Consider the following 11,538-nt stretch of genomic DNA (forward strand, 5'->3'; position numbering starts at 1 on the left):
TCGAAGGAATTGGTGGGTTGAAGGTATTCACGCGTCGAAGGAATTTGTGAGTCAAATAAATTCGTGCGTCGAAGGAATTCTTGAGTCGGGTGTGAAAGAAAGAAAGGTAAAGCAGATAAATCAGAAATTCTAATTTAAAGTTGTAGTTCTTTCAATGCTTTCTTATGTCACAACAATGTAAAAAGAAAATATTGTTTTAACCCTTCAGTACTTTTGTGCATTTCACATGCGCTATATGTATCAGTGGCCGTTCTTCCCTTAGGTCAATTGGTGTTTGACCCCCCAAAATTATAAGACAACAATAAAAATCAATTATGTGCATCAAAACAACTGGCCTTATTCTTAATTTATTTAAAATGTAACGCGAAACAGCGGCGGCGGCGGCGAGTGACGAGTAGTGACATCTGTTGTCTTTAATAGAAGCTTTCATTCACAAGTCCACATGATTCACTGGGTAAATTTTTAAAGAATGTCCACATTGGCATCTTCTGTCCCTATGCGCTGACATAGAATAAACGAGATGTCACTATATTTTTCGTCAAATTAAAAATTAGGTACCGAAGAAAGCTTCGGGACGCTTAGGTAATGACCGTGGGGGAGACAACACGGTGAATATTATATGTTTTACAGAGATGGTAACATAAACAAATGTCAGTTTTTCATTTTACACGCTCGTAGTGGGTGAACAATGGTTGCTTTTCAATTGGATAGTTAGGGAAAGGTTTGGAATAATTATTTATGTTGTTATCGATTTAGAATGAAGCTGAATAATGAAACAAAACAAAAAACGTAAAAGATCATTGTCAAATAGAATCAACCTCTTATTTTATTTACTTTAATGTTGTGAACAACTACATTAAAACTTAATATCTTAAAAATAATTTGCCATAAGTAGGTATATGGATTGTGTATTTATTTCCAATTTACTATATTAACATAATATGTATTTAGAGTTGCGGACTCTAAATAAATATAGCAAATTGATATAGATAATAATATATGGGCATTTTTCACAATATCAAATAAAGATTAGTCACACAGTTTTTTCAATTGACCTACCACGACTGGATACCTAGAGCCGCCTCTGATATGTATAGGTACATCTTATTTTTTATTTTTCCGTAAATTAAACACTGTTTTAGAAACTAGATAAAATCATCTTTCCAGTGTATTTAAAATAAACATTACTATTTCTAAACAATAAAATTTTAATGTCAAACTCAAATTTTTACTCCAATCATATATAGATATTTTGAAAACACATTCATTTTGTTGGGGAATTTGTAAGATAACTGTACCATTACTTTTATCTCGTTCATATAATTTAAAAAAAATCATTTTTAAAGTTAAATTACGTTTATTACGAAAGTGGCGAGAAATATAAATTATTCATTTTGGCTATTTTTAGGATTTTATTGATGGATTTGAGGCAAACTGGAAAGAATTATTATTTCTTTCTAACGTTAAAAAGTATTTTAGCATGAAAGAAAAAAATATAAAATATGGACGCCCGGTCATATATGACCCTCAAACTCTGGAGGGGTACAAAAAGGCCTTTCTGTGCACAGAAAACTTGGACTTTCTCATCTTCCTTAGTAAAATGTAGGTTTTTACCAAATTGATTGATTTAAAAATCACACCCCAACAATCATATTATTATGTTGGATACTAAATAAAATTATATTTTTACATAAAATCACAAGTAACAATAATTAACAATGTGTACTCACACAAACTTCAAAATAACATTATTTGAGGTCGAAATTTTAGTAAGCATAAATTAATAAAAAAATAACAACATTGATTTATGTACCTTAGACATTATAGACATATAGAAACTTGGATATTAACAAATAATAGTTTTGATAAACTTTTTCAAATGAAAAGACAGTGTTGATTTTATGTACACTATTTTATTGAGGAAAAACATGAGAAAAGTAGTTTGCTTTCTGAAAGAGTATGTAACCGGAGGTTCTTCCAAACAACAAATAATAATTTTTTTTTCTGGAAAATCTGGGGAAACATGCTCCAATTATAATTACTAGTACGGTATTGTTATTTTGATAATAAATATCATATTTAAGTGTTGTTTTTCATATTTAAGAGACGGAATGGATTAAAGTTTCGTTTTGGACTCTTCATCAGATAAGCATGTTGGGCCGTGTTGAGATTGGGAGTGGCGTATGGAACCACGGTGTTCTGCGGAAGGCCGGAGACCAGCATGCTGGTGCAGTTGGGGTTGCTCTCTCCGTACACCAAAGTGTTCACATTGGATATGTCTCTGGGACTCACCGGAGAAATGATGTATACCTTTCTATCTACCGTGTCTATTCCCCTTACAAAACCTGCAATAAATAAAAATCATACCATTTAATGACGCCTGCGAGTTTAAACATAAAGCTTGTTTTAAAGGTGCTTCAAATTTTATCATATTTCGATGAACTTCAAATTGAGTGAAACGAACGAGTTGTCGGGGAAATCGAAGACGAGGATGTTGTGGCTACCGTCTTAGTTTTCTATTTTTCCTGCACTCAGAGAGGTACTCCCTCCAGTCCGTATTATGAAATGACGATGATGGGAGCAGAGGGGAGGGGGTTAAATTTACATCAGGCTTCCATACTCGCGCCTCACTCACCCGCGCCCCGCCTCCCCTCACTACAAGTAGCACGGGCCGATGTGTGGCAGATCCGGATTAGCCCGCGTGGCGGACCAATGAGAAACTGCATTACTCGAAAGTAAAACTATGGACATGAAACTGAAGTATATTACTGTATGAGTTATGTTTAGGATTAGTTTATGAGAGTTCGGCCGAAGGTATCACAAAATAAATAATGCTCTTTAATTAAGCAATAATGTAAGTTTAGTTTTTAGAAAGACATTTACAATTCCCCTGAAATTTGTCGAATCCACTCATATTTTTGTATCTTTGTTTCCTTACTTCAATAAACATGCAGGTAGGAAGTAGATTAGGTCGCGTGAGAGATTGTGAAGAACAGTATCTTATGAATAATTGTGTCATCGGCTTATGCTATATAACTAGCGAAAAATTCTAACTTCACGAAAAACGGTTGCGCATAGACCTACCACTCTGCCAGAACAAGGAGTGGGGGGTCCGTAATAAATACAGGTAAATTAGTAACCTCAGTAATCTCAGACTTCAGAAAACACTCACCAACTGTTCTCTTCACGGTAGGCCTGACTGCTTTCTGCCTCTTCTATCCTGGACCTTGTTTGAATCTGCACTTCCTTGGACTCTGACTTCTCCAGCCAGAGATTCTTGGATACCCGACTATAGCAGCGAAATCGCACCCCAGGACTGGGACCTGGGCCCATTATAAGCACGGACGTAGTGGCTACCCCAGAACTGACCGATGCCCTATTTTACAGTCTATGTGAGAGACGTGAGAATGACCCTTACATTGAGGATTAGCGCAACTTTTATTTTTTGACATTCTTTAATTTTATCCAAATGGCATCCAAATGACAGCAAATGACTTTGAATATGTCATACCAGAAACATTGAAGTTAGAAAGGATTGTACCGCTAGTCAAAAAGAAGGACACTCATTTTCGGAAAGCTTTTTACCACCTGAATAATAAATTATATCTCTTTGATTTTTGGAATCAGAAATTTTTCTTTCCATTTACATTCGTTTTCATAATACATACTTATTTGGGTATTACCTAGTGTTTTTTTTAACAACGTTTCCAAAGATAATTACGTAAGCTTCTCAACTTATCAAACTGATTTCATAAGCTGTGAGAAGGCTGTAAGTTTGAATAGAAATGATTAGACCTGTCAAAAACTCACGCCACTAAAGATTTCTGTATGTTGTTATAAATTAGGGTAAGTAACTTACATTGGTAATTTTGCCATATGTCACTTAGCGTTTGTAGCGGCCGCCTAATTAATAGTCCATGAAACATCAATGTTCAGTCAGTTTCAGTTTTTGATAAAAATGCGATCAGCTTAAAAGCATAACAGCATGACGAAGACCATTCAAATGTCAAATGTTCAAAATAAATCTGACCGTCGATATAATGGTTGTAAAAATAATGTGACAGAGTTTGAAACACTTCAACCTAATATATCAATACCTTCTGACTTACAACATTATAATAATAAATGTGATGAAAAATAAAGTGCAAACAGACCAGCTGTTAATGAATAAATTAATTTATCTTGCAATGAAATCTACAATATCTACAGTAGTAACTGCACAGAGAAGTTCAAGTTTTAGGTTGTATTTTTGTTGCATCTTCTTCAAATGATATAAATTTAAGTGCCTTGATAAAACGATGGATTCCCATCCCAAATGGTGGAAAACGTTAAATCCCAGGCAGAACCCTTTAATATGATCAACATAATTACATTAAGAATTTCCAATAACGAAGAAGACTTAAATTGGTGGAGACCATAGACATATGAATATTAGTAGACCTGCCCTAAGTAATTAAAAGCGTATTATCCCCACTCCCCATACCGGTTCCATTGGAGCCGGCTGGGCTCGCGTATGGCCTCAAGTGAAATTTGAAAACGTGACGTCATCATTCTTGTGCGAACTATGGTCGAGGCATCATCGGTTCATTTTACGAAACAACACGGCAAAATGTTGACTTGTGATATGAAAACTTGTAAAAATAGATGTGAAAAAGAGAATAAACCCAATTGTCGTATTACATTCCATATATAAGCATTATTTTACTTTATTTTAAGCTTATTCACACCGTATTATATGGATCAGTTTTAGAAACATATACTATCACATCACAATGTAGCGATTCTCAAGTGTGCTCATCGTTGTTTACTGGGGTAAGTAAATTATGAAACATTTGTAAAAGTGTCTTAACTAAATACTCTGAAACTAACTACGACTCTGCAAACAGAAGAAATTTATTTTGCCGAATTTGGACTTCGCAAATTAGTTCATAACGTGGCGAGTAACATTCAAAAGCAGATTTTACTTTTAAGAACTAAATGGTGATATTATAATGCGAGATGCCTATTTACTGTCAGATTGATTTATTGACGAATCACAGTCAGCTTAAACCCCTTCGTTCTTCAACAGTTGATTTTACCCCTCGCCATTATCTTCTCGTCTATTAATTCCTATGTCTGTGGTGGAGACGCTTAATATGGCTGTTACAAAACAAAAACATTCAGGAGAGGGGATTTAAATTGAATATAAGTGATCTAGTAGGTAATTTACCATATCCGTAACAATACGCAAGTCCAATCTCAGAAATGGTGTCCTTGGGCTGTTCTGGAGTATTGAAGCGCTCATCTCTACACAGCGCCACCATTCTGCCATTGAGGACACTCAGGGCGCCAGAATAGTCCACACAAATGTTGTTAAAGGACAACCCAACATCGTCCAGTGAAATGCTGGAAAAAATAAAGTATTACTATTAGTCACTATTTGACGGAAATTTCAACATTATTGTATATATATATATTTACTCCACACCTCCTTTGTCATCTTTGGGATGCTGTGTGGAGGGTTTTTTTTAAGGAAAGGAAGGAGAGGAAGATCTGGGAAAGAAAAATGTATGAGGGGTGGGTAAGAACCTGGGGGGTTAGTGTATCTAGGAGTCGTTTGAATTTATTCCTCCTACTGCGGTGGGTCGAGAGAGCTCTGCTGGAGAGGTAAAAAGATCTCCCTCAACTAGTCACTATGACGCATCCCCCGCCAAGAACTAGACAATCCTCACTCCATAAACCCGGGCACCCATGCTAAGGTTTAAACGCAGCGAACCACTTTGGTTATCCAATGAATGGTTTCCGGGCCGGCGGCACCCACACCTGCCTCCCTCAATTGTAATTATAATACATAAGTAATTAAAAAACATAGCGAAATATCAACATTTTTACAGATGGATAAATTGTAATTTCAAAGCTCCATACATAGCTTATGATGGAAATGACATTGCACACATAAAATAGTTGTTAACCTAGATATTTCACACAGAAAAGGATTTTGAAAGAAGATTTTGCTGCTTCATACATCAGATGTCTGTTTTATAACTAAGATTACGGATTCAAATATTGCATAGCTTGTATTTAAAGAGTAATGTATTAATATTTAAATTATATCTTACACATAAGGCACCATTTGTAATATTGAAAGAGATTTTCCCATAGCAATAGGACTGAAATAGGCTAAAGCATTTAATAGCCTTTCCACTTTCGGTTCCATATCTCTGTATATCGATGGTTTGTTAGAATTCCACTCTTCCTGGAAGGGGTCCAAGCCGTAGTATGAGTAATCCTGATTCTGAAGAGTAACTTCTTCATCCACATTGCAAGTTTTCTGGTAATGGTTGATATTTTCTGAACTCAGCTGAATATCATAATTGTTTCTTGTCACGCAGCTTTTCAGTTCCACAAGAATGGTGGGCTTGTTAATGTTGATGATTGTGGTTAACAATTTCAAGCCCAAGAGACCTGTGAATCCCATGGTGTTTATGAACCAAGAGACTGCTGCATAGTTGGGGTTCTCATGGCAGTATTTGAAGAGATCTTGAACGCATCTGATGTACCTCTTCTCATTTTCAGCTACGTTGATCATTCCTAGACAGAGACTCCTGTCAAATAGATAATTTCATTTAATCAGGGGTGTGGGGAGGGTAGTGTAATTCCACACATTCAGTACAGCAACTTAAACATTATAAAGAATTGAGCAAAACAACTTAAAAATTATAAAGATATTGGAATCTGGAAGATGGAATTCCCTTATGAGGTCATTTTAGGATGGGTAAATCCTGTCCCTTATTCTTGCCACCTACCTTTCCCATAAGGGAAAAAGTAGAGTTTAAAAAAATAAATTGTTTGTAAATATATCAATAGTGGATATTCAAAAGTAAAATGATAAAAGTTTACAGAGACAGAGCAGTGTAATATTTACCTATCCGGTTGTTTGAGATGTGTAAAGTTGGGGCCCAACAGAGGTTCCGTAACAAGAGTGGCCGATATTAATCCCGAGACAGTGAACTCCGGTTGGCCGGGATCCAAGTCAATAACCAGGACGGGGCCAGCTACTATTGTTTTGTTCACCAAGTATCGCAGCATGGTAGATTTGCCCGAGTTCTTCCCACCACAAAGAATTGTACTGTTTCTTTTAGTAGCTACAAAAAATTATACAATTTATTACCTCCAAGCGTAAAGACCGAGATGTAAAGATCATGATTTTAACAGCTTAGGCATTTAAGAGTTTACTTACGAGTCAGTTTTTTTCCTTTTAAGATCAAGTCTGATATGTTTTCAGAGAGGAAGTGTTTTGCGTATAATCCTTTACGGGATTCCGTTGAAAAATGACACTGTAATAGTTTGAATGCATCGGGGTTATTAATATTTTCATCTAACTTTGCTCTTTTGAATAAATCAGTATTGTAGTCAGAACTAAAGTGTTTGGACATGAAATCTGTCATTGGGTTGCTGTGAGGTTGTAACAGTATGATAGAATCGCCTTCACAAGTTGCTTCGAGGATTTCTTGTGTTTTACTTATGGGTACTCCAACATTTGTAAGTTGCGATACTCGAGGAGCAGTGATTGATCCTTCAGAGCTCTCAAAACACAGTAAACTATAGTTGGGCAAGCTGTATACTTCCCGGGGCACTTGGGTCAACTTGTGGCCCAATACTTCAGCAGATCCGTATATCAAAGAAGCTTTCAATTTTCCACAAAAAAACAACTTTGTGGCGCGTTTCAAGATCAAGACACAGCAATCCACAAGTACAAATAGGCTGTACATTTTGGGTTTTACCGGAAGCTTGGGTTTTTGAGTTTCAACTTCTTTAGCCATTGACTCATCGGTCGTGTCGGTGATATCAGTTAGTGAATCCAATGTAGTGTTAATGTTGTCTGAAGATGTGACTGTTTCTTTAACTGAGGCCTTGGAACCTTTGCCATTAGAAGATCGGACAGGTTCTTGGGGAAGAATTGAAAAGATCTCCGCCTTAGCATTAGGTTTGCAATGATTGAAAACTTCAAGAACAGAATATTTATAATCAAGTTTTTTAGACAATTTTCTCTTGGGCCTTACGAGTTCATCCATTTCAATCAAAACATTTTTTTTCATTGGAAAACCGGATGCTTTCTTTACAACAACAGGGGACATGGTTAGTGATGGTTTGTTTGTGGGCTCTTTTAGTTTTATTTTTTCAATAATTTTTTGAGCAAGGCTTTTATTTGGATCAAAAACTGAATCCACTCTCTTGGATTTTTTCCCATCTAGTGTTGGATTGTTCGGTGGTTCAATTGGTTTCTTCTTTTGCTTTGATTTAGACAAGATTATACCTGAAATGATGTTCAACATTTCGTTTTCTTCTTTCAGGGTGTCCTTTGCCTTAATATTCTTGTTCTTTAAGAGTAGATCTTTTTCAACACTGTGCACTTTCTTTTTCTTTATCTTCTGATCGATTTTATTGTTTTTGTTTTCATCATCCGTAATCTCGCCATTGGTTGGATCAAAGTTTCCAATATCAGAGGCTTGATCATTCATGTATTCAATATCCATTATTTCTGTTTCATTCATTATCATTTTATCTACACTGTCACACGACAGCATTTTTTTCATTTTTCTTTTGAAAGTCAACTGATCTTTTATTTTTTTAGACTGTCGGCCAATTTTGGTAAATTTCTTGGAATCTTTCTTATCCATAATGTGAATATACTTAGGATAAGTCTGCAAAGAAAATATCTTTTAAAATAAAAAATAAATGGAGATAATTATTTGAATGTAGGTACCTAATATTAATATTTGGACAATTTTTATAACGCCGTTTAGTGAGAAAACCACCTTAATGTATACCTTAAATAAATTAATAAAACATTTTACATTTGGGTACTACATAATTTTATTAATTTTAACACTAACTTGTGATGGTAAGAAACGGTTCACTTTAATTAAATGAATTTGTTGACTTAGATATTAGTTTATTTTTATAATCATTTTTTTATAATTTTAGAATCATTTTAAATTATCATAAAAAAGTATACGTATCAACATAAAAATAGTCGCAGATCAAATTTATTCGTTGGATAAACGTGAGCCTTTTAGGTTATGTTGGGAAGTCAATAAAATAAATATTTTCCATCGGAATCACAGGATTTACAAGAAAACAATGATATTAATTTACCTACTAATTAAATACGGTGAACCAAATTGATAACTCCAATATTTCAGGAAAAATTGATACAATAATTAAATAATGAAAAAGAAAGCCGGCGATTTATAATGAAACATTTGGTTAAAAAACTTCGAACAATGTCAAACACACATGTCAAACTAGATCAGTCATAAACAGTGATGGTGTGCACAAAAATAAATATTTCCCTAGATTCCGGGGATACGACCTTATCAAGTAAAAAACCGCCGTCGGTGGGGAGTTGGTGGAGGGTTATGGAGGAAACACATTATTAAAACGCGACGCGACGCCACGTCTCGACACCCGATGTGCACCGTGCACATTACCAACACGCGACGCCACGACATACTAGCAATTTCTGAATACAGTTAGCTAACAGCAGTGGAAGTGAATGGTTTTGTACTGTGGATTTAATAAATAACGAGTCAGATGAAAACTTTGAAGAAGATTTGATGCAAATTATGGGTACATATATGATACTTAAACGACTCAAGAAAAAGAGAATAACTAGGCGTTACTGGGTTCATGAAATAAATCAAAAGAGAAGTATGTGTGGTGAATATCATACTCTGTATCCAGACTTACTTCAAGATAGTGAAAGATTTCATATGTATTTTCGGGTTACTAAAACACAATTTGAAGAAATACACGAATTTATTCAAAGGGACATACACAAGATTATTTCTCACAGTATGATCCCTGTATATAGCTAAACTCATGTCATATAGAACAGGATATTCTCACAGTATGATCCCTGTATATAGCTAAACTCATGTCATATAGAACAGGATATCGTTTTACCAACTCAATTAATTGTTCGTCGGTCATTTCGCTAAATAAATGCAAAAATAATATTAAATTGGCCAAAATTCCGTATATGCTCGGTGACAGTTCTCGAACGACTGACGCGTGGCGTCGGGTGTTGTCTAGAAACATACTGCGCAGGCCGCGTCGGGTGGCGTGTTTACCCCCACCATGGGCAACACGCCGACCTGGCACGTCTAGATCGGGTGGCGTGTGCGCGCATGGCGTCGCGTCGGATGTTCATAGTGTGATTCTGGTCATAAGAAAACAATACATTTGATTCGACTCAACACGCATCGCGTTTCATCGGGTCGCGTCGGGTTTTAATAATGTGTTTCCACCATTATTTTATTGCACGTGTTTTATCTTTCTTTTAAAAAAAATTCAAACATAAAAAAGTACATTTCACAAAGAAAAGTAAATGATACAGATTAATAAGACAGGTTTGGGTATAAAGAATAGGTTATTATTTACTATTCCGTCACACGAAATAATTATTTTTTTTAAATACATTATTTTCCCGTAATTCATTTCCGTAAATGGTTTTATTTTTAAGGTACATAATAAATTGTAAATATTTCCTCCAAACATAATATCATTTTGTATTGTGATGTTAAAAAACACACTGCTTGATTTGCATCATCATTATTTAAGGTTAGTGGGAATCCTAAAACTATGCTGTCTCATTACGTATGTTAAGTAAACATAATATTTTTTTGGAAGTAGGTAGGCATAACAAATTAGCTGATTACATATTATTATTTTCATCGTATATTTTGTATTATTAGTGTTAATAATTAATAATTATGTTAATGAGCAATCCCAGTAATATTATCATATGTAAAAAAATTGCCTCAGTTCGAAATTCCCTAGATTTGTGCTGATTTCCCTTTACCCTTAAAAATATTTTCTTTCTTAGTTCTAGGGAAATTTCCTAAACATTACATCACTGGCGTTTCTTTATGATCACTGGTCATAAAGAAACCACACACAGTTCAGTGTTCACAGACAAATCAGAATGCATAAAATTGAATGATAACAAAATTGAATTCACATTTCACAATCTTTCTTTCGTGAGCATGGACCTAAAAGCCCTGGGACGGAGCAATTCGACAACAATTTGAAGCCGCGGGGTGAGGGGGAAGATGTATGGAAATGCCAAAATCTACTTAAATTTTTTCACGACGTATCCCATTCCTTGTGTCATCAAATAGTAAATAGTCCAAAAAATCATACTCCGATGTAACTGCGTTAACAACACAAACATAAAATAATAATAGTTAATTATGCACCACTTTGCATACAAAACAGTTTCTAAAGTAGTAACACCAGATGGAAAGATCATTAAGAATCTGCCAGGCAATTTCCCTTCAAACTAGATTTGGCTTCAATGCCATTCATACAAAATCGCGTTAATGCTGTCCGGGCTTTTAAGTTCATGCTAATGAGTGGTTCATTTGTTTCTATCTAAAAGGGCCCATTTACGATGCTTGAACGATCTCGCGTGTGTGGAGCAAATAACTACAGATAATTTGCTGAATATGGTTGAATTTCAATAGCCCTAAACAATAAAGAAGGATTGTAATA

General features: G+C 35.1%; 1 protein-coding gene across 2 annotated transcripts; it reads right to left on the minus strand.

Annotated features, from left to right (window-relative positions):
* Positions 1-1,682: 1,682 nt before the first annotated feature.
* On the minus strand, positions 1,683-9,274 carry LOC149418496 (polynucleotide 5'-hydroxyl-kinase NOL9). 2 transcript variants are annotated; one of them, XM_089638527.1, is made up of 6 exons: positions 9,143-9,274; positions 7,220-8,684; positions 6,905-7,124; positions 6,099-6,584; positions 5,210-5,385; positions 1,683-2,345 (listed from the first exon to the last, which is right to left on the minus strand). In XM_089638527.1, the coding sequence occupies exons 2-6, from the start codon at positions 8,658-8,660 to the stop codon at positions 2,080-2,082; spliced, it is 2,589 nt and encodes an 862-aa protein (XP_089494653.1). In that variant the 5' UTR covers positions 8,661-8,684; positions 9,143-9,274; the 3' UTR covers positions 1,683-2,079. The 2 variants fall into 2 exon arrangements, with proteins under 2 accessions (XP_089494653.1, XP_089494652.1); XM_089638526.1 differs by having other exon boundaries at positions 9,139-9,274.
* Between the last annotated feature and the right edge of the window lie 2,264 nt (positions 9,275-11,538).

The sequence above is a fragment of the Hesperophylax consimilis genome, chromosome 13 (genome assembly GCF_061612785.1).
Source record: "Hesperophylax consimilis isolate HC1 chromosome 13, BYU_Hcon_1.0, whole genome shotgun sequence".
In the NCBI taxonomy this organism is placed as follows: Eukaryota; Metazoa; Arthropoda; class Insecta; order Trichoptera; family Limnephilidae; genus Hesperophylax; species Hesperophylax consimilis.

What these genes read in the sequence shown, in the direction of transcription:
- LOC149418496 (XM_089638527.1), bottom strand. Translation starts at nt 8,660, where the DNA reads ATGGATAAGAAAGATTCCAAGAAATTTACCAAAATTGGCCGACAGTCT. An exon ending in AAAAGGAAAAAAACTGACTC is followed by an intron (nt 7,125 to 7,219) that starts GTAAGTAAACTC and finishes AATTTTTTGTAG; the next exon opens with CTACTAAAAGAAACAGTACA. An exon ending in TTACAAATGGTGCCTTATGT is followed by an intron (nt 5,386 to 6,098) that starts GTAAGATATAAT and finishes TATTTTTTCCAG; the next exon opens with CATTTCACTGGACGATGTTG.